The sequence below is a fragment of the Drosophila arizonae genome, chromosome 4 (assembly GCF_054131065.1).
Source record: "Drosophila arizonae isolate 15081-1271.41 chromosome 4, UAZ_ARI_1.0, whole genome shotgun sequence".
In the NCBI taxonomy this organism is placed as follows: Eukaryota; Metazoa; Arthropoda; class Insecta; order Diptera; family Drosophilidae; genus Drosophila; species Drosophila arizonae.
In genome coordinates this window covers 19,881,530-19,903,902 of record NC_142924.1, presented here as the reverse complement: position 1 = coordinate 19,903,902, position 22,373 = coordinate 19,881,530, and the positions used below count along the sequence as shown (strand labels likewise).

At 40.9% G+C, this 22,373-nt stretch overlaps 9 protein-coding genes and 2 non-coding genes across 17 annotated transcripts; 6 read left to right on the top strand and 5 right to left on the bottom strand.

The window, feature by feature from the left end:
* Positions 1 to 741: 741 nt before the first annotated feature.
* Positions 742 to 4,005, top strand: LOC108612679 (protein Exd1 homolog). Of its 4 annotated transcripts, none has more exons than XM_089467133.1 (3): positions 742 to 1,223; positions 2,813 to 3,397; positions 3,457 to 4,005. In XM_089467133.1, exons 2-3 carry the CDS (start codon positions 2,831 to 2,833, stop codon positions 3,727 to 3,729), a joined length of 840 nt encoding a protein of 279 aa, XP_089323259.1. In that variant the 5' UTR covers positions 742 to 1,223; positions 2,813 to 2,830; the 3' UTR covers positions 3,730 to 4,005. The 4 variants fall into 4 exon arrangements, with proteins under 4 accessions (XP_089323259.1, XP_089323258.1, XP_017861128.2 ...); XM_089467132.1 differs by lacking the exon at positions 742 to 1,223 and adding an exon at positions 2,397 to 2,641; XM_018005639.2 differs by lacking the exon at positions 742 to 1,223 and adding an exon at positions 2,400 to 2,557.
* Positions 4,006 to 4,249: 244 nt separating this feature from the next.
* On the top strand, positions 4,250 to 5,153 carry LOC108614437 (10 kDa heat shock protein, mitochondrial). The gene is made up of 3 exons (XM_018008560.2): positions 4,250 to 4,408; positions 4,635 to 4,796; positions 4,869 to 5,153. The coding sequence occupies exons 1-3, from the start codon at positions 4,406 to 4,408 to the stop codon at positions 5,016 to 5,018; spliced, it is 315 nt and encodes a 104-aa protein (XP_017864049.1). The 5' UTR covers positions 4,250 to 4,405; the 3' UTR covers positions 5,019 to 5,153.
* Positions 5,133 to 5,892, bottom strand: mRpL20 (mitochondrial ribosomal protein L20). Its single transcript, XM_018008559.2, has 3 exons — positions 5,673 to 5,892; positions 5,400 to 5,608; positions 5,133 to 5,337 (listed from the first exon to the last, which is right to left on the bottom strand). Exons 1-3 carry the CDS (start codon positions 5,757 to 5,759, stop codon positions 5,181 to 5,183), a joined length of 453 nt encoding a protein of 150 aa, XP_017864048.1. The 5' UTR covers positions 5,760 to 5,892; the 3' UTR covers positions 5,133 to 5,180.
* Positions 5,893 to 5,945: 53 nt separating this feature from the next.
* Positions 5,946 to 7,609, top strand: Icmt (isoprenylcysteine carboxylmethyltransferase ste14). Its single transcript, XM_018008558.2, has 3 exons — positions 5,946 to 6,523; positions 6,597 to 6,968; positions 7,030 to 7,609. The coding sequence occupies exons 1-3, from the start codon at positions 6,287 to 6,289 to the stop codon at positions 7,315 to 7,317; spliced, it is 897 nt and encodes a 298-aa protein (XP_017864047.1). The 5' UTR covers positions 5,946 to 6,286; the 3' UTR covers positions 7,318 to 7,609.
* A 435-nt stretch (positions 7,610 to 8,044) lies between these two features.
* On the bottom strand, positions 8,045 to 10,487 carry Adk2 (Adenosine kinase 2). Of its 2 annotated transcripts, none has more exons than XM_018008556.2 (3): positions 10,225 to 10,487; positions 8,994 to 9,477; positions 8,045 to 8,926 (listed from the first exon to the last, which is right to left on the bottom strand). In XM_018008556.2, the coding sequence occupies exons 1-3, from the start codon at positions 10,239 to 10,241 to the stop codon at positions 8,387 to 8,389; spliced, it is 1,041 nt and encodes a 346-aa protein (XP_017864045.1). In that variant the 5' UTR covers positions 10,242 to 10,487; the 3' UTR covers positions 8,045 to 8,386. The 2 variants fall into 2 exon arrangements, with proteins under 2 accessions (XP_017864045.1, XP_017864044.1); XM_018008555.2 differs by lacking the exon at positions 10,225 to 10,487 and adding an exon at positions 9,544 to 9,701.
* A 248-nt stretch (positions 10,488 to 10,735) lies between these two features.
* Positions 10,736 to 11,848, top strand: RpS12 (ribosomal protein S12). Its single transcript, XM_018008799.2, has 4 exons — positions 10,736 to 10,823; positions 10,928 to 10,970; positions 11,172 to 11,306; positions 11,489 to 11,848. Exons 2-4 carry the CDS (start codon positions 10,954 to 10,956, stop codon positions 11,754 to 11,756), a joined length of 420 nt encoding a protein of 139 aa, XP_017864288.1. The 5' UTR covers positions 10,736 to 10,823; positions 10,928 to 10,953; the 3' UTR covers positions 11,757 to 11,848.
* LOC149269375 (small nucleolar RNA U18) lies at positions 11,013 to 11,084 on the top strand. The gene has a single exon (XR_016270143.1). It is a non-coding gene; the product is annotated as a small nucleolar RNA U18 (small nucleolar RNA).
* LOC149269374 (small nucleolar RNA U18) lies at positions 11,344 to 11,416 on the top strand. The gene has a single exon (XR_016270144.1). It is a non-coding gene; the product is annotated as a small nucleolar RNA U18 (small nucleolar RNA).
* A 29-nt stretch (positions 11,849 to 11,877) lies between the features above and the next one.
* Zmynd10 (zinc finger MYND-type containing 10) lies at positions 11,878 to 13,588 on the bottom strand. The gene is made up of 3 exons (XM_018008797.2): positions 12,590 to 13,588; positions 12,071 to 12,537; positions 11,878 to 12,004 (listed from the first exon to the last, which is right to left on the bottom strand). Exons 1-3 carry the CDS (start codon positions 13,448 to 13,450, stop codon positions 11,944 to 11,946), a joined length of 1,389 nt encoding a protein of 462 aa, XP_017864286.1. The 5' UTR covers positions 13,451 to 13,588; the 3' UTR covers positions 11,878 to 11,943.
* Positions 13,589 to 13,904: 316 nt separating this feature from the next.
* On the bottom strand, positions 13,905 to 14,721 carry LOC108612590 (uncharacterized). The gene is made up of 2 exons (XM_018005519.2): positions 14,517 to 14,721; positions 13,905 to 14,456 (listed from the first exon to the last, which is right to left on the bottom strand). Exons 1-2 carry the CDS (start codon positions 14,616 to 14,618, stop codon positions 14,067 to 14,069), a joined length of 492 nt encoding a protein of 163 aa, XP_017861008.1. The 5' UTR covers positions 14,619 to 14,721; the 3' UTR covers positions 13,905 to 14,066.
* A 106-nt stretch (positions 14,722 to 14,827) lies between these two features.
* Spc105R (Spc105-related) lies at positions 14,828 to 22,199 on the bottom strand. Of its 3 annotated transcripts, none has more exons than XM_018007588.2 (9): positions 21,894 to 22,199; positions 21,750 to 21,838; positions 21,349 to 21,688; positions 20,945 to 21,095; positions 16,910 to 20,879; positions 15,925 to 16,851; positions 15,608 to 15,855; positions 15,345 to 15,546; positions 14,828 to 15,285 (listed from the first exon to the last, which is right to left on the bottom strand). In XM_018007588.2, the coding sequence occupies exons 1-9, from the start codon at positions 21,918 to 21,920 to the stop codon at positions 15,024 to 15,026; spliced, it is 6,216 nt and encodes a 2,071-aa protein (XP_017863077.1). In that variant the 5' UTR covers positions 21,921 to 22,199; the 3' UTR covers positions 14,828 to 15,023. The 3 variants fall into 3 exon arrangements, with proteins under 3 accessions (XP_017863077.1, XP_017863076.1, XP_089323246.1); XM_018007587.2 differs by having other exon boundaries at positions 21,226 to 21,688; positions 21,894 to 22,198; XM_089467120.1 differs by lacking the exons at positions 21,349 to 21,688; positions 21,750 to 21,838; positions 21,894 to 22,199 and adding an exon at positions 21,159 to 21,222.
* Positions 22,200 to 22,373: the final 174 nt, after the last annotated feature.

Below are 22,373 nucleotides of genomic sequence, written 5' to 3'. Positions count from 1 at the left end.
CTTTATGATACTCTATAACATGATGCTCATTCTTGGCGTTTTCATATCTATTTAAGGTAAATAATGAGCTAAATATGTTGTGATTCACAACGTGGTCAACAGGTCAAGTAGAATTAACTTTAGCTTAACATTATTAAAAACACTTTACATGAATAGTAGATTGACTTGTGTAAGGCTTATACCCCATAGAGGAGCGGCCAGAGTACAGGGTATAAGCACAGCGACAAAGTAGCGAACAACAATGACAAAGTGAAGCGGAGCAACAGCGCAGAGCAGCAGCAAAGAGCAACGGCAGAGAACAACGACAATACGGATAGCAGCGCTCAGCAACAGCACAAACGACCACAGCGTTTAACAACTACAACGACAAGACGAAGAACGGCATCCAGCGAAGACACAGACAACCGAAAGAGGATTAACAGCGACCAACACAAGCAAAGCGAGCGCATAGAAGCAATACATATCAGCGCACATCGGAGAGGGAGCGCAGAGCAAAGAAAGCATAGAAGTGAGCGCATAACAGCGCACAGCCGAGAGCGCAGCTGCGGCGTACAGTAGCAGTGTTGCCAGCTTAGCCTATTTAAGGCTAGATCAAATCATACATACATATATATTCTTGAGCAGCGTTATGAAGTAATCCGATTTAACTACGTATGTGTGTTGTTTGTCTATATATCTATTCGTATGTCTGTCTGTATATCTGGCTCTCTGTCTCTACTCTCTCCCTGTGCATCTCACAGTCTGTCTCTCCGTAAGATCGTTTAAGTTGTCTATATTTATGCAGGAGTATTCAGTGGGCATTTATATTTGAGTAAAACGAAGCTAGATTGCAGCAGCAGAGAGTATTCCCATTGGTCACTCGAACGACCACGACCTCTACCTGTCATCGGGCTCAACATTTGAGCGCAACTTCGGCTTTAAGTGAGTCCCCGTATATAAAGGGCAGCAACTGCAGCATTTCTTCAGTCGCCCAGGCCTGGTGGGGGTCAGTCGTGCAGTGAAGTAAGGTAAAGTGAAGTTATGTGAAGTGTGTACAAATACATATTTAGTGATCGCTAAGCTAAGCGTTAATGACCTAGGGAAAATCCATGGAGGAGGAACTTAGTAGAAATTCCTGGAGGAAATACTTAGAAGAATTTTTCGAGGAAATTCTTGGGCAATACTTGGAAATACTAGTGGGCACCGCCTCGTCGCCAATAGCTGGATCCTAGAGCAAAGCTGCGGTTGGTTAGTTGCTAATGTTATCGTAGATTGTGCGAGCAGGGATAGGATAGAACAGTTAATTAAAAATGAATTAAACTAATTAATTAATTAAAAAATATCGATACCTTTTCGGGCATTGGCGTTTTCTAATTTAGTTATATAGATACGCTTGTTCTAGACATTGGTTTAATACAGATTTCATAATATATTTATATTACAATGACGAACATTGTACATTATAATGGGCAATATAAAATAATGAATGAATGAATAGACAACTAACTAGAATAATGTTAAATTTATATAAGTTATGTATGTTTCAATATTATATGTATGAATTAATATATACTGATATATGATTATTTATATACTATTCTATGTATACGCTCCAAGCATATATACTTACCTATATACATATGGTATGTACATATACATATGTAAAACAAGCAAATGTATTTATATATATATTTTATTTGGCTAATGCTCTTTTTTATTTCATAACAAAGAATAGCATAGAAAAACGGTTAGCATTGGAAATGTCACAATTGCTCAAATTGAAAGCTAATCGGGCTATAGTATTAAGTCCGCATCAGAAACCTAGCAACACACTCAGCCAAAGTGCGGTTAACGTCCGATTGCTGTCTGGCTGCCATGGCAGGAAGGTTCTCAAAATTGGCCTAGATGATAGCTCTAAATATTAATTTGACTGAAGGCACGTCTGTATTTCGATGATTGCAACTAAAGTCAACTGCAATTAGTAAATTCGAGTATCAAAGTTTTCGCAAAATCTTTATTCGCATTGTGCGCCCCTTTCAAGTAGATCATGAATTGAGCTTATTGCATCGCCAGAAGCACTTCACTCGATTGCGAAAGTTTCTGTGCCCTAACACCGAGAAGCCATTTAATAAATTGAACTACATTTTGTCACAGCATTTTTTGGTAGTTCGAATTGCATTTGTATGAATGCGAGCAAAATAATGCGAAATTCGTGAACAAATATTGTCTATTTACAGGTTTTATTTTCTTTCACTTTGAAATTGAATTTGCTTCGTCTCTTTTAGACGTAATTGAGTTCAAAGGACAGCAAAAATTACATTATAGCAAATTAAATACCTCACAACATTTCTTTAATAGTAATGCCATTTAAAGTAATAAAAACATACATGTACATATGTATTTGCATTCTCTTTCTTTAATAACTTATAGAAATTATCGAAATCGCAGTAACAGTGATGGTAGTATGTATTGGCCATCACTAATTCTAGCTTTGCTTAGATCCCGTTCACTTTTACATGTGTTTTTGTTTTGCTTTCTTTTAGTTTCGCCTCTTGTGTTAATTAGAAAAATTATAAGGGTATGTTGCTTAAGAGATTATTATATTATGGTTAATATATTTAATGTTCTACACATTGTTTCGCAATATGATCAAACACTAAACGTAACTATAAATTTGTTATTACAAAATCGAATATAAAATCGGCACTTCATGCGCTCTCGCTTTTGTTTACCATTAAACGGCTGATAGTTATTGAAGCGTTGCCACCTTGTTTCAATTTAAAAGTATGTCATATTCTTTCTTGTTTATTGTAATACAATTTTATTTGTGCAGATTAAGACTAAAAATACAATGGATGATGATACGAGCAATTGCGAGGACATCAATAATACCAGCACGGAATCTTTCGCTACAGCTGATAGTTGGGAGCGAAAGTCTGTTAAAACAAAAAGTCTGCAGCCGCACGAATTGTTGTCACTGGATCATAAATTGAACCGCATTGTTGTAATCCAGCAAACGGACCAGTCCTATCATCAGGCGTTAAAAGACATACGCGACCAGACTATAATTTCGGTATTGGTGGAGCCCAGTTTCTATGGCCGACACTGTAAAACATCTGTGATTGTGATTGCCACGGCGAATAACACTTATGTATTTGATCTGAAAGCCCTTGGTGTCATTTTTCCCGAACTGTGTGTTCTGCTGGAAGCGGAATATCCTAGGAAGATATTGCACTACAGTCATCGAATATGTGATCTTCTGTTTCATCAGCATAAACTAATAATAAATGGAGTTAGTGACACGTTCGTTGCCTTGTGCGTCGCTCGACAGGATCGTAGCCATTGCACATTGCAGGATGCCATTACGATAGTTTTGGAAATATCGCCAAATGAGCTAACCTGTCATGAAATAACGAGCGTAAGACCTATAATTGTGATTCTTTACATTTTAATAAAAATATCTTATTTTTAATGCAGGCTAACGAATCAGTTCGGAACTTTACAGCACGTCCGCTGTCCAAGAGCCAACTCCGGTATTTGGCTAAACTCGCAATATTACAACATAAGCTACACGACACGCTTATCTATGGAAATATTTGCAGCGATCTTCTAGAAATGTCAGGAAAATTCAGCTGTGAATTTAACAAACAAACAAAATCCGATGAAGTGGCAATGAAAATGCATCCAGGCAGCACTACTGGCTTTGACTGCATAAATCCATACTACCAAATATCTACATCTATAGAGTAGGTTCTATTATATTCGTATTTGTATGAAGCTGACACATGCATGCTGATCACATTCCTTATAGTTAAAAGAATATAATCAATTATGTGCTGGGCTATTCTTAATAGAACCAGTAAGAAAGCAATTGTCGAGAGTGCACGACTAGGAGATCCCCTGAACTCTACAATGTCCTAAAAATAAATACAAATCAATTATACGCTGATTTCCTATTTTCAATGAGTTCAGGTAATAAAACTTGATTGTTATTGCGATAATACATTAATAATTAACGAATAATAATATAGTGTTTTATTGAACTGAAATATGTAGGTATTTAAAATATTCCACTTAAGACATTATGAATTTCATAAGAGTTAATGTAATTTAATTGTTTCGATGGAGATTCTTAATACATTAATTTGTAATATCTAATTTAGTTGCACAAGCCTTAATCAGCATTGTTTATATTTTTATTAAAATACTAAAACGGTTAAATTTAAATCGAACGAGTAAATTGTATCGCCGATAGAACGATACATCGCACACCCACCAAGCATCGATACACAGTATGGGACGGTTGTGTATCACTATTACGAACAACCGCGACCGGTCCGCACGTGTAGTGAATCTTCACTTACAGTTATCAATTAAGTTTAAAGATATTTAAAGCAGTCCAGTTTTGCATTTAATAACATAAAAAATGGTGAGTACATTGCTAAGTTTGATTTGATTCTGTTTACCGGCTGTGGAAATCACAAAAACCCATTTGCGCTTCTCGAAGTTTCTACATATGCTGATAACTCATTCGCCTTGCCGGGTTGTTGTGTAACTCTGCTCTGTCGCAGCTTTTGGGCACCAGGGGGGGATATTGTCTGACATCAATTACCATAGATTGCTCAGTAAATGAAATTATTTATAAATGTTTTTAGGCAGCCGCAATCAAGAAAATCATCCCCATGCTGGATCGTATTTTGATTCAACGCGCGGAAGCTCTTACCAAAACGAAAGGTGGCATTGTCTTGCCTGAAAAATCGGTGGGCAAAGTGCTAGAGGGCACTGTAATTGCCGTTGGTCCCGGCACTCGCAATACTGTAAGTATTTCATTGTTGGGTGCGATGATTACAACAGTTTTTCATTAATGATCAACTTTGAATTTTTTATAGACCACTGGCAGTCATATTCCAATTGGAGTGAAGGAAGGTGACCGCGTTTTGCTGCCTGAATTTGGTGGCACCAAGGTCCAATTGGATAGCGACGACAAGAAAGAGCTGTTCCTCTTCCGCGAATCGGATATTTTGGCTAAGTTGGAATAGATGACCCGTAACAATTCTATGAATTCTGTTTTCTATTAGTACGTAATTACCTACAATAAAAGTCCTATGCAATGTTTATGTTTGCATAACATACAAAAAATAAAGCTTGAGAACTTCAGTGTTAACATATAAAAACTATATTTGCATCTAGATACTTAAAAACTAATCCAGTTTCAGGTTATTCAATCCATAGACCTGATTAAAGGCCGACCTTCGTTTAATGTCGGGGTAGCCTTCGACAGCAGCACGTTCTCGTGAAATATTGACCAATGCCTCAAATGAGCGTGGCTCCCAAATTGCCAATTCCGACAATATTTTTCTATAAATTAAGATTTGAAACTATTAATAATCAGGCAAATGATGCATTAACCGGCAACTGACTTGTTCAGCAAGATATCAGAGCGTGCAAGGCCCTCCTTGAAGGCATCTAAAGAAACTCCATACTGTTGGCAACCGGCTTCAACACGCGTTGTCCACAGCTGTGCCATATCCAGTTTCTTGAGTTTACGTCCCTTGGTTGCGTAGGCGAGGGCACGATGTACGCTGCGTATGGCAAAGGTGTAAACATTCCGTGTTCGACTGCGATAATGCTAATTAACAAGAGGATAGATAACTAGTTAAAATAACGTTATTAAATAGTATTCTTATACTTACCGCAGCGAGCTTAAAAATACGCCGTTTTCGCCAGAATTCATCGGGGCCACGGGCCCTTACCATCAAAGGAAGATTCAAGAATACCATAGCAATGTCTTATTAACAAGAAGTGCAGCAATCCTTTATATTTTCATTAACAATTCTATAAATTTACATAACCTGCACACATCAGTTTATCGCAATGATGTTTTGCACGCGCAGCTGACGACCGATACATTATACATCGCATTCTTAACTATCGATGACAACTATCAAGCCATTGAATAATCAAAGAAGGTTACACAAAATGCATAGACAAAAACCTGTTTAGAAAAGGAATACTAAAATTGTAATGTGAAATCTGCAGAAAGTCTATATATAAAACCACTCGACTATATGGTTAATGAACCTTAAAAATATTAGAGCTCTGAATGTCTGGTTTTGCATACCTTATGACGTCATTGCGCACAACAATGCTGCTCAACCTTCTAATTTTCTTAACCTTTACTATTGACATACACAGCTGCTGCCGGTTTTAGAATATTTATTTACGCTTCTGCAAATGCTACAAAAAATCAAAATTTCAATGTGATTTATACAGAAATTCACATAAAAGCACATTTAATTGCATTATAATGTGCGCAATGAATTCACGGTCTTCGGCAGGAGCCCGCTGCCATCTGTGTCCTGAAGGCCGGATCAGCTTATATTGTTTTCTAGCGACGGCAGGTCTAATCCTGTTGCCCTCAGTACCCCAGATATACTATGAAATAGTGCCAAACGTATGGGGTGCCATTCTGTGGGGTCCAGTGCTATATTACGCCCTGATCAACTTAATTATACGGTTTGTCCTCCGCAACATGGAATATCAGGTATTTCGCATGACTCACACTTCCATTGCACAAAAATACAAGCATATCTCAATCTGATTATTTTATCAACAAGGTTGCTATACGCGCCTCTTTTCTTGGCTTCGTCATGGCGGCGAGCGTACTAGTCGTCTGTTTTGCGCCCGCACCATGGCAGCAATTTGGCGTCTATGGCTGCTTTATGGCTTTCTTCCACTACTCGGAGTTTCTGGTTATTGCGGTAGCAAATCCTCGAACACTCTCACTGGACTCCTTCATGCTGAACCATTCAGTGCATTATGGTTTGGCCGCAGCAGCCAGTTGGATAGAGTTCGGTCTAGAGCTTCACTTCCTGCCCGATTTCAAGCGATACGCCCACATTTGGTTTGTGGGCGTGGCACTATGCACTTTCGGCGAGATTGTACGAAAAACGGCAATCATCACAGCAGGTCGCAGTTTTACGCATTTAGTAAGTACATGCTTATCTCCAGTTGAAATGGCTATTTATAATCTAATGTGTTCTCAAATAGGTCCAGGATGAGAAGCACTCGGATCACAAGCTGATAACCCACGGCGTATACGCGTACAGCCGGCATCCGTCCTATGTGGGCTGGTTCTACTGGTCAATTGGCACACAATTAATCTTGATGAACCCGCTGTGCATCTGCATTTATGCATTAGTCAGCTGGCTCTTCTTTCACGATCGCATATACGTTGAGGAGTATTCGCTGCTCTACTTCTTTCAGTCTGACTACGCACGGTATCAGAAGCAAGTGCCAACGGGGCTGCCCTTCATCAAAGGCTATCTGATTGACTAGGAATCATATTTACGGGATCAAATGTCATCCACACAAATGCAAATGCAAATGTTAATGCAAAGCAAACAACAAATCTAATCTTAGTATTTTCCCCTTTTGAAATTTGGGCACAGAGCAACAATAGATATAGTGACGAACCTTTTTCAATTATTATCGAGTCTATTTGTATTGTCTCAAAATGTAAAAGTATAAGAATGTATTTAAGCGTTATTGTTTATTATCTTTTTGTATTTTGCAACAATGAAATAAATTTAGAAGTGTGAATAAGGTAATGCATTCTGTTACCTATATATGTGCAAAGTCTTTTTTCAGTAGCTTGCAGTGTTTTTTATAGCTTGATTATAATCCCTGATTCACTGTATCAATATGTCAATGATAAACCAGAAACAGGCTTATCAACAGGTTGTACAAACGACGAGCGACATAAATTAGCTTGCTATGATGTGATATATTACATTGAAAAAAATAAATAAATAAACTATGATAATTGAGCAAACCCAACATCTCATAGCAGTAATCGTGTCGTATCTAATCTGCCGCTGATTCAATTGTTAAATAAAGCCAAAGTCATAAAACGCACAAAACACAGCGAATGTAACAAAACACAAAAGGGATGCAAACGAAAGCTGACAAATTGCCAAAAGAAACGAGCTTAAGCAATTATTATCAATTATGATTTCTTCGGGGTCATTTAGAGGTCAGCTCACCAATCAACGGTTAAATAGGATTTGCTTCTGGGCTTTTGTTATTTTATTATCAATTTAAATTCGAATATTGCTCTAACATTGTATATAAACGACAAGGCCGTGCATAATTCACATGTTCGTTGCCAACTGTGTTATATGTGCATGTGTGTTTGTGTGTGTGTTCATGTGTATACATAATATGTACAAATAATTAATAGTGTTAACAACATTTTCTTAGTCACGTTTAGAACTTATTTGCATTAATTGCAAATAGATTTGCGCCATGCTTAGTGCCTCTTACAGGCTTATCTGCGAGTGCTCGTTGTGTCTGTGTGTGTGTGTGTGCTTGTGTCTGTGTTAGTGTGTGTGATTCCGGTTTGTCTTCACTCATTAAACTCCGGCTCACCGGAATATGTGCAGCCCGGATTTTTGATAATGTGACCCGCTGCATAGTTGCCACAGCGTATGCAAACATCGAGCGACTTGCCCTGCACATACTGCGAGAGGAATCCACCAACGAATGCATCCCCAGCGCCATTGGTATCTACAATTTCATGGACCGCCAAACGTGTGACTGGGAACTCCTGGACCTTGTCGTGCTGGATGAGCAGCACGGGGTCACAGCCCTGCGTGAGTATGGCAATGCGTGGTCGCTCTGAATTAATTTTGGGCAGTGCCACCAGACGTTTGCCAATCTCACGCAGATCCGCATCGGCGGGCCAGCCTTGCGCCGTGGCAAAGGCATGGGCCTCTGCTTCGTTGCCAAAAATGATATCCACATAAGGCATAACCGCCATGAGCGGCTCCATGAAGTATTGCGATATGAATGGTGCGCTGAGGTTCATTAGGAACGGCCGCTGCTTGGCATTGGCTGTGGCAGCTACGCGCATTATACTGGGCGGATTGACGGTCAAGAAGAAGCCCTGTACGCAAGGATTACACAATAGATTAATCAGTAAGTATGCGAGATTATGAAGATTGTTTACCCACCGAGATATAATAGTATTGAGCATTGTCGATCAACGCCTTATTTGCAGGCTGCTCCAGGTGATCAATGGTGAATTTGTTGGCAGCCGCCAGGTTGGCGCACAATGAACGATGCGTGCCCGTGATGAGAACCGCGCATGTTCCCGTGGGCGTGTCTGGGCTCACTTGATAATGGGCATCGACGCCGGCAGCGCGCGCCTTTTCCCGCAGTATATCCGCATAATCGTCCTGGCCCACACAACCAAAGAAGACAGCAACGTTTGGCTGACGCAATATCCACTGTGCTATGCGCAGGGAGTTCTGCACCGAGCCACCAGCCAGGTACTCCGCCTGATATCCGTCGACCAGCTCACGGTAAATGGGCATGTGTCGCTCCTCTGCCAATATGGCATCATCCACATTCATGCCATAGCCTTCCAGGAATTGCAAGGGGACAGGTGCCGAAATGTCCAGCAGGGGATTCCCACATCCTACCAGGATGCCTTCTCTGCAAATAAAATCGAATTCAAAAGGATTAGGCTACAGTTGATGGTGCGCCCTATAGATACGCAACCTCGCGTTGCTTTTGTTGCTCATGTTGTCTAGTCGAGGGCTTGTCGTTAACTAGCAATTGAAACCTAGTCCAATATCAACGCCTGCCGCTTCAATGTTAATATTCAGTATCATTTGCCGATGAACCGAAGCGATAGCCCCAAATAAAGCTACAGTGCGGGCTAAATTGATGTGCACACTGCTAATGATACTGAATAAATACCGAATAATATTAGCCTATATTGTGTATAATGTTCGAGAGCTATGTTATATTATTACAGAGAGATCATCCAAATACATATGTAGGTACGTTGTGTCGAATATTGATATCAACTTCAGCTTGGGTGTTTTTTTTGGTTGCCAGTGTTGTTTACGATGTGCATTGTTGTATTTGTATAGAAGAATGTTTCTTATCAGAGCGTCGCATGCCTTCAGCAAATATTAGTTAAATTCATTCATACAAAAATCCCATTCCAATTGGATCAAAAGTGCAGGAATCCAATTCAGATAACATAAAGCATACAAATAAAAGACGACACTAACTAGAGCGTCAGCCAATGGCACACGATCTTCACATGTTGCTGTAAATTTCGACAATTAGACACGAATCAACACGAACACGTGGACCGAATTTGTAGACATTCATAATTCACGACAAAGTGTTGCGGGCTGAGGGCAGCCGGGGCGGATTCACTCAACTTACTGTAGTTTGCTTGTCATTTTGTTGTTATTGTTGTTGAGGGTGCTGTGATGTTGCCCGTCGGCTTATGTAAACATAAACACGTTGTTGCACTAGGAAGCTGTAGCTTACAATTGATTTTAAATCACTATATATCCTATGACTTAGTTTAATTAGACTTATTAGGAGCTATTTTTAGCGTTGTTATCGAGATGCGGGAGCTGATTGGCTCCAAAGATTTTGGGCGCAAAATGGCACAAAAACCAACCGTTGATAATATGCTAAAAAATACCCAGTTCATAACGATCAAAATTGTATTTTTCTATTGTACCCATTTTTGCATATTTACAATATTTTATTTAACAATATAGTAATGAGTTAATATGCATAATAAATCAAAATATAGTTAAAGATAAAGATGTAGGATATTAAAAAAAGAAAGTTTTAAATTCATTTAGTCTAGTAATTCAAAAGCAATGTGTGCCTTTGTGTTATAGCTTCTAGCTTTTGAATGCCATTTCAGGTAAACAGCTGATATCGATATGTCAAAACATCACTAAAGCCAAAAACATGAAGTTGGTTGCAACGCGGCTTGGCTCTCTTTCTTTCCGGTTGTCAAATAGGTACGAAAGCGTATTAATTTTGTGCTGAAGTCGCTACGAAGAATTTAATTTACAATTATGTACGGCATCATATCTAATAATAGTTTTATTAATATCCTTTACAGTGCAGTGCAGCCTCAACCTTTCAGATATGGCCGACGTTGATGTGTAAGTGCAGAACACAATAAAATTTGAACTTGAAATGGTTTCACTATGATGAAATTAATTGGTCCGTGTTTATGAATTTTACATTGATTAGAAACCTTCCAATTACTGAGCAAGTTCTTTGAAATAAGTTTTGAGCTAGAAGCTCTGTGATAATTTATAGATTTGATTATTAATTTGAAATATTTTCTTTCTTTCCGGTAGAGATGTGCCCTCCGCAGCGCCCGTTCTTGGCGGCGCCATGGACATAAACACCGCGCTACAGGAAGTGCTGAAGAAGTCGCTGATCGCCGATGGACTCGTCCATGGCATCCACCAGGCCTGCAAGGCTTTGGACAAGTAAGCAAAAGCAATTCTTAGTTTAGTTTTTAATTTTTTGCTGATGAAATTAATTGGTCCGTGTTTATGAATTTTACATTGATTATCAATTCTTCCAATTACTGAAAACGCCTTAAATTCAATCAATATATACACGAATTATTGTAAACCATTATAATTAACTTTTCCATTTTGTTTTACAGGCGTCAAGCTGTCCTCTGCATTCTGGCCGAATCCTTTGATGAGCCCAACTACAAGAAATTGATCACTGCCTTGTGCAATGAGCATCAGATTCCACTGATCCGCGTCGATTCGCACAAGAAATTGGGCGAATGGTCCGGCCTGTGCAAGATCGACAAGGAGGGCAAGCCCCGCAAGGTCTGCGGCTGCTCTGTTGTCGTCATCAAGGACTACGGTGAGGAGACGCCCGCATTGGATGTAGTTAAGGACCATCTCAGACAGAACAGTTAAACATGTTGCCATTGCTGTTCCCCTGTCTGCTGAATGAGAGACTACCTGGCAAATTTTTTATTGCTAAATAAAAACAAAAACTTAACGAAAAACCAACATTCACAATCAAACAATGGAGGCGTTCGCAATTTTTGGAATGTTCTTTATTTAATAATTATTATCAATAATACAAATGAAATGATAAAAGCTAATCGACGCAGCTCAAGCAGGTTTCCTTGTGCTGTGGCCAATCCTTTAGCTGGCACTCTCTGCAATTTGAAGGAAATTTAATTGTGAAAATTCGCGCGCAAATCTGTGTAATCTGTGGAACGCACCGTGAACAATAGTGAACCAGCTTGCAGTTGGCGCACTTCTTTTTGGCCGGCACCTGGCAGTTGCCGCACTTGTGAGTCTTTTCCTCCGAGTCTTCGCTAGTGGTAGCCGTTGCACTGTCCTCTGATTTAGATTCATCCTTTTTCAGTTCCAAATCTGCCATGTGCTGCTCCAATTCACACAATAGTTCGGTGCCGTAGGCATTGGTCAGCTTTGTAGCCAGTGCACAGATCTCTTCACGATTGTTGTTGAGGAAGACGCCATCCTGGTTCTGAGCGACCTGGTAGAAGCCGCCGTCACGCTCCACCTCCTTGATGAGATTGTCCTGTATCTGTGGCATGTCCTCCAAAATCAAGTTTTGAGTCTTTTTGCCGGTTGTGCCGCTAATTGTCAAGCGACTGACGAAGTGCTTGAGCTCGATCAGCACGGGCAGCTGATCCAAGAGCGTCTCATGTAGCATGCCCAGAAGCTGTGAAAACAAGCATTTAGAAAGGATTTTAAAGTCCTATAGCATATTTTACCTTTGATATTTGCTTGCAACGCGCCTCGTTCAGGGGATAGTTGTCGGCTATCTGGGGGGAGAGCAGCAGCTGGCGAACACAGAACCAGGCCTGGGCTTCAGTCTTTATGATTTTAGTGGCATCCTCCACGGAAGTCCACTTTTCATCAATATACTTCTCCAAGCCCTTGCTGGTGTTGCGTTGCCAGGGCCTGAAGCAAAGTACGTCTACCATCAGCCAGGGTACATCGTGGGTGGTCAGCATTCTACGAGCTGCGCCCAAGTGGAAGAGAGACACGTTGTCGGCCAGGTAGCTGAGTAGGGACACGCAACGCAGCCCAATCTTATAGATGAGATCGCGCTTCTGGCGCTCGAGCTCTGTGAGCACGGCTTCGTCCACATCTACTTTGGTCTCGTTCTCATGATATCCCATGCTGACCAAGCCGATGACCTGAGCGACACCTTGGGCCGCATAGTCGATCAGATCTAGCACCGAGTCCTGCAGTGACTCACAGCCACTGGGATGGTAGAGGCAGAGATCCAGCAGTGCAACCACTGCCGCCTCATGGTAAAGCACGGTGTAAATCAGGAACGTGGCCTGTGGGTTCGGATCAATTTCCAGCAAATGAGGCAGCACACGCGACTTCCAGAGATTAACGCAATAGGCCTCATTGATAAGCACCGACAGCTTGTCCCGGGATATGAGAAACTCCTTGACTTCCTCCTCACGCTGCTCGGCCACCTCCAGAGCCGCCTGCTGGCTCAGCTTGATGATCATCTCGTGCACTTCCAGCCACTTGTTGCTGCCCACATCGCGCACCTGGAAGCAGCGAATGCTCTCCACAAACAAGTACAGCTCCTCGGGATATACAAAGTTGACCATATTTATAGATTTTTAAAATGATTTAACTGAATTACTAAACTATTCACTTCTCAAGAAGATCGTCGAGTGAAAATGATGTGGATAATACTTCAAATAAACAACTTTCCTGCTGTCATGGAAACTAAACTGGCTCCGGTTGCTAGGTTCCTTCTAAGAGAAGCTATCAAGGGGTTGCAGTGGTTATTATTCTAAAGTTTTAAAAGTTGGGGTGGATGTCGAGCATTACCCGCAATTAGATAAATGAGATAAATAAATAATAGGCGATTTCATTTCAACATTTTGTACATTCAGATTCTATTTGAAATAAAATAACTGGATAATAATTAGTTGAAATTAAATTTCACATCCTTTGGGCTAAGTTAGCCTAAGCACACGCTTTGCAGTTAGTTAATACTCGTTATATAGCGTATATACATCATATAAATATATATATATGGAATAAAATCTAAGTGTCTTTGACTACAAATAGTAAATGGTTTACTCGCCAGGACTTTGGGGTCAACAGTTTACATTAAGGCTCCAGCCCACATTTTGTAAGTTAAGCGGTAAACAGATACTATACACATAAGCGATATAATCACACGTTTTAGTAAGATTAAAGCCGACATCGAGCAGTCTAACGATATAATTTAACTTGTTGCTTCAGCTCACGATCGCTAATGCGATCCTTGAGATTCAGTTCATCCTCCTGTTTGCGCAGTAGCTCGAAAATGGCCGCCAATTGCTCGCGCTCAATGCGTCGCTCTTCTTCTATCTGGCTGGGCGACAGGTTCTTTTCCAGCTTGTGCTGGTAGCGCTTGGCCTTGAATTTGCCCACCAGGTTGCTATAGTTGGGTGCCCGTCCTGGTCCCGGCTCCGTGTCGCTCTCGCTCATCGGCTCCTGCTCTTCCTCGTACGCCTCGTCATCATCGATCTCGCTTTGCAGGCGCGCTTGCATCTGTGCCTTCAACACGGGATCGTCCTCCAAGCGTACTTCGTCAGCGCCAAGGCCTTCGTCCTCCAGGTCCTGCATCGAGTATATGAATTATGATTCTGAGGGGTTGGCTTCTAACAATTCTTTACTCACGGCATCGTCCTTTAAAAAGTTGGCAAAATAAAGAGCTATTAGAATACATAACAACAGAGTGGTCAAGGCCACCACATAGTAGCCCGAAGGATCAAACCACATGTTCAATATATTTGCCCAGTTTTGGCGTTTATATTTTATTACGATTACAAGCTTTTTGTTTTGATGACTTCCACAACAGGAATGTGACCAGTTTGCAAACTGATTTAAATACTGAAATACTTTCTAAATACTAAACTCAATGGTGAACTTTTTCAAGGCCGTTAACATTAAAAACCAAATATTTAATTTAAACATTAGAAACAAGAAAATCAGAATTGAATTTTATTTTTATATTAATTTAACATTTATACAACTATTATTTAATTAAATGTATACTTTTTTTTAATAAAAAAAAACAGAACTGCTTATCATTGATATATAAAATTATACATTTATCTTGACGATAATATAATATAAGATATTTTGGTTATATTGCTGGCTCATCGAAACATCCGCACTGGATTATTATTTATTGTAGTCGACGTTGTGTTTTAAATATTGTTCGGGGCTCTGCAAGAAGGCTTTTAAAAACTCTATGCCCCTGGGCAAAAATCGAATCTTCTCATCGAATTGATGCAGCGGCGGCTGCAAAATATCCTCAAATGAGATCTCCTGAACATTACCAATTTGAATATTAAAATGGATCCTCTCTGTGCGCGCATATGCCTCATCCTCTTTCTTAACTGATCTGCGCACAGTTTTTCTCACGATAATCCGATTCGAATCACTAATAATAGAAATATCAAATTAATTAAGTAAATTACTTATAAAAATTATTATTTTTACCTGATTAGGCGCGCATTTGCTGTAATTATGGTTAAGAGCAGCTTCCTGCATATGTTAGTGGTTTGCAAACAAACTCCATCGATGTGTTTTAGAAATTTGACAAGATCTGCCACATCATTGCCGTCCAACAGCCTATCCAGATTCAGCGGCAGATTAAGTTTAAGTTGAAAATCCAACAGCTCAGCAAAAGCAGTCTTTAAAGCTGTACAAAAATTTAAAATGTAAGGTTAAACCAAATTGGAATGCCTTTGATCTACACTTACGTGAGGGAGGTGCGTATTTTGACTCTAGTTGAATGTTGCCTACGCGTATTTTGGTTTCCAACAAGTCCAACGGCTCATAACCCATATAGATTTTAAAGGTGGTTATTTTACGATGGGAGAATATGTAGGTACGATAGATTTGCAGATTAGAATCAAATATCCAATTGGGCAGCTCAGCATGCAATGCTGTTTTTAAGCACTTTGCAAACGTTTCCGCTGGCTTGGGCTTGGGCAAGCTTTGTGCGTATCTAGAAGAGAAAAGAGAACAATAATATTAGATTTTTGCATTCTATTGCATATATTTTATTTTCACTTACTCCTCCCACTTGCTGTTGAACATCTCCTGCATTTGCAGCAAGCTTAAGCGACTTGTGTTACGTGAATCGCATTCCGATTCCGTCTCCTCGTGCTCGTCATCTTCGGAATTATTTTCCAGCTTCTTGAGCTCCCAATACTTGTGGACATCTGATATGCGTGGCTTTTGTCGCAGACGCTTTAGACGCTCAAGTTGCACGCCCAGGTCCGGCCAAACCGGCAACTCAAATGTCTCTTCAGCACTCCTACGTGTCCTCGTTCTGTCCATGGAGCGCCGGCAATGTTTGCACTTCTTGCACGCATCCTCAGCTCCAGCCACGACTGGCGGATCGAGCTGCCCAAGGCATGTCTCATTGTTCACCAAGTCAATGTGGCTGCTGTTAGCTGCTCGAATTTGCTCGTCGTCCGCCTCGTCCAGCAAGGTCGACACCAGACTGAGTCGTGTCTTGTCAATTTCACAATTGTCCGACTTGTCGCTAAGATCATCCATATTGTTAAAGATTATGGTATCCCCACTTAGATTTATGAACTTCTTATGGGCCGTAGCGTAGCTCTTGTTGCTCAGCTCATTCGAGTTGCGACTCTCAATGGACGTCTCCTTGGGTTGCTGGCGCTGCTCAGCTAAGTTCTTGGCCAACTCTCGCTGTGACTTGAAATGGTTCGACACATCAGATATGGTAATGGGATTATCTTCATAGACCGTTGCATCTTTGTTCATTTTATGCTCCGTGAAGTGTGGAATTGCCATTCCGTGGCTACCCGTTTGGCGAATCATTTGTGCTCTAACCATCTGCACGGTGCCGTCCAGCTGCTCCGTTTCACGCCAAGGCGAATTCAAGCTTTTGCACAAAACAGGAATGCGTGACCTATTCGTTGGATATTCCAATTCCTCCACTTGTTGCTCTGATGTTTCCAGTTCAGGCTGCGAGCTAATTTAAATAATAACAAATGAGATCCCATCGCTGTCTAAGCGAAGATAATACTTACATATTCTCCTCCTCCATGTCCAGATGCAGCTGCAGGTTGCGCTTCTTCGGTTCCGGCAAATTGGGTGTCAAATGTATTGGCAGGCGTTTCACATTGAACGAAGTTTTCTTCTCGGGCGTGGCGTAGTTTGATGTGTCCATGTCTAGCTCCATGTCCATCGCTTGGTATATGGATCGGCAAGCAGTTTTTCCAGCTGGAGTTCTGACCTTGCAATCCTCCTCCAAGTCTTCGAATTCAATCATTGATCGACCTGGTGTAAGGGCAAACATCTGACGCTTCTTCTTCATTTCAGGCGTTTCGAAGCTGGAGCTGATAAAAACGTTTTCTTTATCCAGAGTTTTACGTAAGAGATCGTTCCTCAGCACAGCTTCCCTCAGTTTGGGCTTGGATCTGCTGGCGCGCTGCTCAGTGCACTCCACATTTGACATCTCCACATCCATGGCTTCCTCTTGGTATTGTGTCTGCCTTGGTTTGCTTGCCAAGCGCTGGCTTTGGGCAGCCGCCTTTGATGACTTGACTTCGTCAAGGGCTTCACTTAGATTTAATGTTTCGCTGGGCAACTGCTTGCAGTTGCTGTCGTTGTTTGCGTTTGCTTTATCCTCCTCCAGAATGGACTCCGTCATGAGTAGAGTTTGTCTATGTTTGATGCTTTCTTTTTTAGCTAGAGCAACTGTATGTGTGGGAGCTAAATTCTGATCGACATCGATGGCTTCTGTGGCCAGCATTGTTGCTCTATATTTGCTGAAGTGATTGCCTTTCGACCCAACGGTTGACTTTGAACAGAAAGAGTCTTCGTCCATGGGATCAACCACATGCAACGTCTGCCTAGGCCGATGGGACTGCTTTACTTCCTTCTGCATATTTAAGATATCCTTCTCAATTCCCGCATTCCCTTGCTGCTGATAGACAGCGTTGGATGTTGAGCAGAAAGAATCTTCTTCAATAGGATCAGCCAGGTGAGTGGTTTGTCTACGGTTATTGTATTTCAGGTCAACCTTAGGCGCATTCTGTTTACCTGGCTGATCTCCCTGTAAATTATGCTTATGTAGATTGTCAGAGTGTGCTAAATTGAAGGAATCTTCTTCGATGGGATCAGCCAGGTGAGTTGTTTGTCTACGGGTATTGTATTCAGGAGCATTCTGTTTACTTGGCACATCTCTTTGTAAATTATGCTTATGTAGATTATCTGAAGGTGGTGCGAAATTGAAGGAATCTTCTTCAATAGGATCAGCCAGGTGAGTGGTTTCTCTACGGTTATTGTATTTCAGGTCAACCTTAGGTGCATTCTGCTTACTTGGCGGACCTCCCTGTAAATTATGCTTATGTAGATTATCTGAGGGTGGTGATAAATTGAAGGAATCTTCTTCGATGGGATCAGCCACGTGAGTTGTTTGTCTACGATTATTGCATTTCAAGCTAACGGCTTGCTTCATTTCATTCTTAGATTCCAATATACCTTCCTCAATTGGAGCATCTGTTTGTAAATTTTGCTTATGCAGATTCTCAGAGAACGATGTTAAATTAAAGGAATCTTCTTCAATGGGGTCAGCCTGTATAATGGTTTTCCTACGCCTATCAACAAGAGAGGCAGCTGATGTTGCCTCTTTTTCTGCTTGCTCAACTGTCTCGACTCCTCGAAGTTGATGTCTATGCTGATTGGCAGCAGGGACTGTCGAATCGAATGGATCCTCTTCGATGGGGTCTGCGTGATGTACAGTTTGCCTACGACGATTGCATTCTTCCCATTGCTGCGTGGGGGCAGCGGATGTTGAGCAGATTGAATCTTCTTCAATGGGTTCAGCTAGATGCAATGTTTGTCTACGTTGGGCGCATAGCAAGTTAGCTGCGGATTGTTGTTTGACAGGTGCCTCATGCTTTAACTTCTCTTCCTTCATGGTGGCATCTCTCTGTAAATTATGCTTATTCTGATTGGCTGATGTGGATTTTATACTGAAGGAGTCTTCTTCTATGGGATCATCTACGCGCAATGTTTGTCTACGTCTATTGTATTGTAGATCCAACTTAGCAGCCTTAACTGACTTTTCAGCTTGTAATCTTGAGCAGATTGGATCTTCTTCTATGGGATCTTCCTGAAGTAATGTTTGTCTACGTCGATTGCCTCCATCAATGTTATGCTGCTTGCCAGCTGTGGATGCTGAGCAGAAGGGATCTTCTTCAATGTCATCAGTGTGATGTAAAGTCTGCCTGCGTCTATTGGTTTCCTTGCTTTGCTGCTTGGTAGCTGTGGATGTTGGGCACATTGAATCGTCTTCAATTGGATCAGCCAGATGTAAAGTTTGTCTGCGTCTATCATATTGAGAGTCTGCTTCAGTAGGTGCTGACTTTGGCTTCACTTCTTGAGGTTTTACATCATCTTTCTTATTGCTCTGCAATGTTTCCCTATGTTGTTCGGCAGACGTGGAAGTTGAGCAAAAGGAATCTTCCTCAATTGGATCAGCCAGATGCATTGTTTGCCTACGCCTGGTGCCCTCCGGTGCCAATGCATTGGATTTTGTCATCAATGGTTCCTCTCTTTGCGGCTGAACAGCAACTTCTTCAATGGATTCAGACAAGACCAATGTTTGTCGATGTCTGGTGTACTGATGCACAATTTCTGCAGGAGCTGCAGTCCGTGACTGTACGTAATCCGTTTCAATCTGCTCGGACATGTGCATTGTGTGTCTGTTCTTGCTCTGATGCACTTCCTTTGGTGCAAAAGCTGGAACGCAAAACGAGTCCTCTTCAATTGGTTCGGGTAAGTGTATAGATTGCCTACGTCTGCTGGAATCCTTGTCAACAACGGGCATTGCCTGAGATTCCTTTTGTGGCCTTACGCTCTCTTCTTCAATTGGCTCAGTCATGTGCAATGTTTGCCTTTGCTTTTTGGAATTGAATTTCATAGAAGCACCATCAATTTCTTTCTTTGAGCACAACGAATCTTCGTCCATGAAATCATCCATATGTAATGTCTGCTGACGATTATTGATTGCATTTGATTGCAATTCCAGCTTTGGCATTTCAAGATCTTCATCCATGGCCTCTGCCAAATGCAATGTTTGCCTGCGAACATTGAATTTTGTTTTAGGAGCTGAAGACTCGGAATTTGGTTTAGCCTCATCTTCTTCAATGGGCTCAGCCATGAGCAATGTTGGCCTTGACTTGGTGCGGTGTTGAGCTACGACTGCTTCCTGAGATCTTAAATGTGTTTGATTGGATTGTTGAGCCACAGCTGGCGTCGTCAAATTGTTCTTCACATTTTTGCAGGGGCTTAAGAAATCATCTTGCTCCATTGGCTCATGCATGGCTTGCTTAAGTTTTGCGCCTTCCAGAGCTGCTGCAACCGCTGCCTCATGCTTCTCTAGGTCATCCAATTCCATGGCAGTATTATCGTATGTAGTTTCACGCCTCGATGAGCACTTGGAGTTATTTCGTGAGTGTGTTTCATCGCCCATTTTGGCATTAACTAGAAAATTTGTGTTGTCCAGCATTAATTCGTCTGCCTGAGAGAAACGATAATTGCGCTTAGCATTGAGTGAGCTCTTCGCGTTCACATGTTGCTCTGCATGGTCTGCTTTTGTTTCGGACTTTTGTGGAACGGCGGGCGACATCATCATGCTCTCATTGAAATTGAGTGTTCCGCGCGGCTTGATCATTACTTTATCTGGAACTTCCTCTTCCATGGGTTGCTGTTCCAATCCATGCCAGAAACGCTGATTGCCTTTGCGATCAGTAGTTGGAGTTCTTGGGCCATTGGGAAATAGCTGTATGCGGCCAGAATTCAATGCATCGTTCAATTGCCGAAAGTTCAGTTTCTTGCTAATGCCGTTCTCTGAAATGACGTCTAATGGAATTAAAGGCGATGACAACGTTGAATCATCGGCCAAATAGTTAATATAGTCTTGTTCTGCCATATCCATAGATAAATTCTCTTGAGTTGCCTTCGGCACATCTTCAATCATCCCTTTTGGCTCTGTGATATAAAAGAATTGATATTTTTATCTACAGTCTGTCAGATTTCTATATAATTGTAGTTACCAATATCACTAAAGTCACACGTAATATCTTTGTTCTCAAATACCATTGTCTTTTGCTTCACTTCAGTTTGCTTTTCAGGTAAAACACTTATGTCTGTAGACATTATAGTAGTTTTTTGCATGTTGACTTTTTCGATATGCTTTGGCTGCGACTGTAATAAACCAGAAATTAGTCAAGATCTGTATAAATGAGAATCGAAGTACATTTTCTTCACATCATATTAAAGCTGTACTTAGCATTTCTTAATTTCAGTGTAACTCTTATCACCAGTTTCAACTCACCCCAGCATAAGCTAACGTTTCTGGCATAAGATCCACAGTTTTTTCTAAAACTGTCATTTTGTATACACTATTTTCTCTCAGCTTCTCACGTTCTATTTCATTCAAAGATAAACTGTCACTGACCGTTTGCTCCAATCGGGGTGGCGATTCATTGCGCCGCCGGTTTCGGTTTAGTTCATCCGGCAGCAGCGTCACATTGATGCTTGTCTGCAATTTGAATGTGAAATCGCTGAATCGCGAATTCTGCTCCAATACTGATGCACTGTTGACGGCAGCTATGAGACCTTCGGGAGATGCATTTTCCTTATCCGTCTCATCGGCCACATAGAGATGTGCTGTACTTTGCAAAACAGACGCTGCTACTGTGCCATGGGAGTGCCCTGAGCTATCCTCTCCATTGGTGTGATCTGATATTTCATATGAGTTGTCATAGTCTCGCGCTTTTTCTGTTGTATCAAATTCTCTGTATTTGGAAAAGAGCTCCGTAACTAGAAGAATTCGTTTATATTATGTATAATACGTACCGTATAAACTTTTTGCCGCTGAAACTGATGCGACGCTTTGTTCGTACATGATCAGCCTCTTCATCTGGCAGTTTCGACACTTTCTTAAGCTAGAATAGGAGATTTTTTATAGCCTCTGCTTATTTGTTTTAATATTTTACTCACCGAACTTCTTGCTTTCTTATTATTCATTTTGTTTTGTTAGATAAATATTACTGTTCTCGTAATTTAAAATACAGACGCCATAATATATGTGACTGCCAACTTGTATAATTATTTTTCGCCTCTACTATACGACTGACAGTTATCGATATATCGATAAGATATTTGAGCAGTTATATTTAAATTGTGTCTAAATAGTGTGGTTGCTTTATTCAAATATTAAAGAAGTGCGGTCACATTTTTGTACTTTAATACATCAAATTTCTTCGTTGACATCCTCCAGATTTGTCTGCAATTAACAATGTGTTACGCCACATAATTTTAATTCTGAGCTGGAAAATTTTATTTGTAATGCTTATGATAGAAAATATTTTGTAGAATAGGCATAATGATAAATTCTCTACACTGAATCACTAACCTAACAAGAGTGGATAAATATAATATATTATCAGTTGCTTAATAGAAAATATTATTTTTAAGCAT

Bases quoted from the DNA above. Each gene is read 5' to 3' on its own strand.
- LOC108612679 (XM_089467132.1), top strand. From the start codon at position 2,444: ATGTATTGGCCATCACTAATTCTAGCTTTGCTTAGATCCCGTTCACTT. The intron at 2,642-2,812 runs GTAACTATAAAT...TTATTTGTGCAG, and splicing joins AATATGATCAAACACTAAAC to ATTAAGACTAAAAATACAAT. The intron at 3,398-3,456 runs GTAAGACCTATA...TTTTTAATGCAG, and splicing joins CCTGTCATGAAATAACGAGC to GCTAACGAATCAGTTCGGAA.
- LOC108614437 (XM_018008560.2), top strand. The intron at 4,797-4,868 runs GTAAGTATTTCA...AATTTTTTATAG, and splicing joins GTCCCGGCACTCGCAATACT to ACCACTGGCAGTCATATTCC.
- mRpL20 (XM_018008559.2), bottom strand. From the start codon at position 5,759: ATGGTATTCTTGAATCTTCCTTTGATGGTAAGGGCCCGTGGCCCCGAT. The intron at 5,609-5,672 runs GTAAGTATAAGA...CTTGTTAATTAG, and splicing joins GTATTTTTAAGCTCGCTGCG to CATTATCGCAGTCGAACACG. The intron at 5,338-5,399 runs GTCAGTTGCCGG...CTTAATTTATAG, and splicing joins TCTGATATCTTGCTGAACAA to AAAAATATTGTCGGAATTGG.
- Icmt (XM_018008558.2), top strand. From the start codon at position 6,287: ATGTGCGCAATGAATTCACGGTCTTCGGCAGGAGCCCGCTGCCATCTG. The intron at 6,524-6,596 runs GTATTTCGCATG...TTTATCAACAAG, and splicing joins TCCGCAACATGGAATATCAG to GTTGCTATACGCGCCTCTTT. The intron at 6,969-7,029 runs GTAAGTACATGC...GTTCTCAAATAG, and splicing joins GTCGCAGTTTTACGCATTTA to GTCCAGGATGAGAAGCACTC.
- Adk2 (XM_018008555.2), bottom strand. From the start codon at position 9,566: ATGAGCAACAAAAGCAACGCGAG. The intron at 9,478-9,543 runs GTTGCGTATCTA...TTTTATTTGCAG, and splicing joins AGCAACAAAAGCAACGCGAG to AGAAGGCATCCTGGTAGGAT. The intron at 8,927-8,993 runs GTGGGTAAACAA...CCTTGCGTACAG, and splicing joins CTCAATACTATTATATCTCG to GGCTTCTTCTTGACCGTCAA.
- RpS12 (XM_018008799.2), top strand. The intron at 11,307-11,488 runs GTAAGCAAAAGC...TTTGTTTTACAG, and splicing joins GCCTGCAAGGCTTTGGACAA to GCGTCAAGCTGTCCTCTGCA.
- Zmynd10 (XM_018008797.2), bottom strand. From the start codon at position 13,450: ATGGTCAACTTTGTATATCCCGAGGAGCTGTACTTGTTTGTGGAGAGC. The intron at 12,538-12,589 runs GTAAAATATGCT...TTGTTTTCACAG, and splicing joins GTTGCAAGCAAATATCAAAG to CTTCTGGGCATGCTACATGA. The intron at 12,005-12,070 runs GTGCGTTCCACA...TTCAAATTGCAG, and splicing joins CTGGTTCACTATTGTTCACG to AGAGTGCCAGCTAAAGGATT.
- LOC108612590 (XM_018005519.2), bottom strand. From the start codon at position 14,618: ATGTGGTTTGATCCTTCGGGCTACTATGTGGTGGCCTTGACCACTCTG. The intron at 14,457-14,516 runs GTGAGTAAAGAA...TACTCGATGCAG, and splicing joins ACTTTTTAAAGGACGATGCC to GACCTGGAGGACGAAGGCCT.
- Spc105R (XM_018007587.2), bottom strand. From the start codon at position 21,920: ATGAATAATAAGAAAGCAAGAAGTTCG. The intron at 15,856-15,924 runs GTAAGTGAAAAT...TTTCTCTTCTAG, and splicing joins TTCAACAGCAAGTGGGAGGA to ATACGCACAAAGCTTGCCCA. The intron at 15,286-15,344 runs GTAAAAATAATA...TTCTATTATTAG, and splicing joins GCAAATGCGCGCCTAATCAG to TGATTCGAATCGGATTATCG.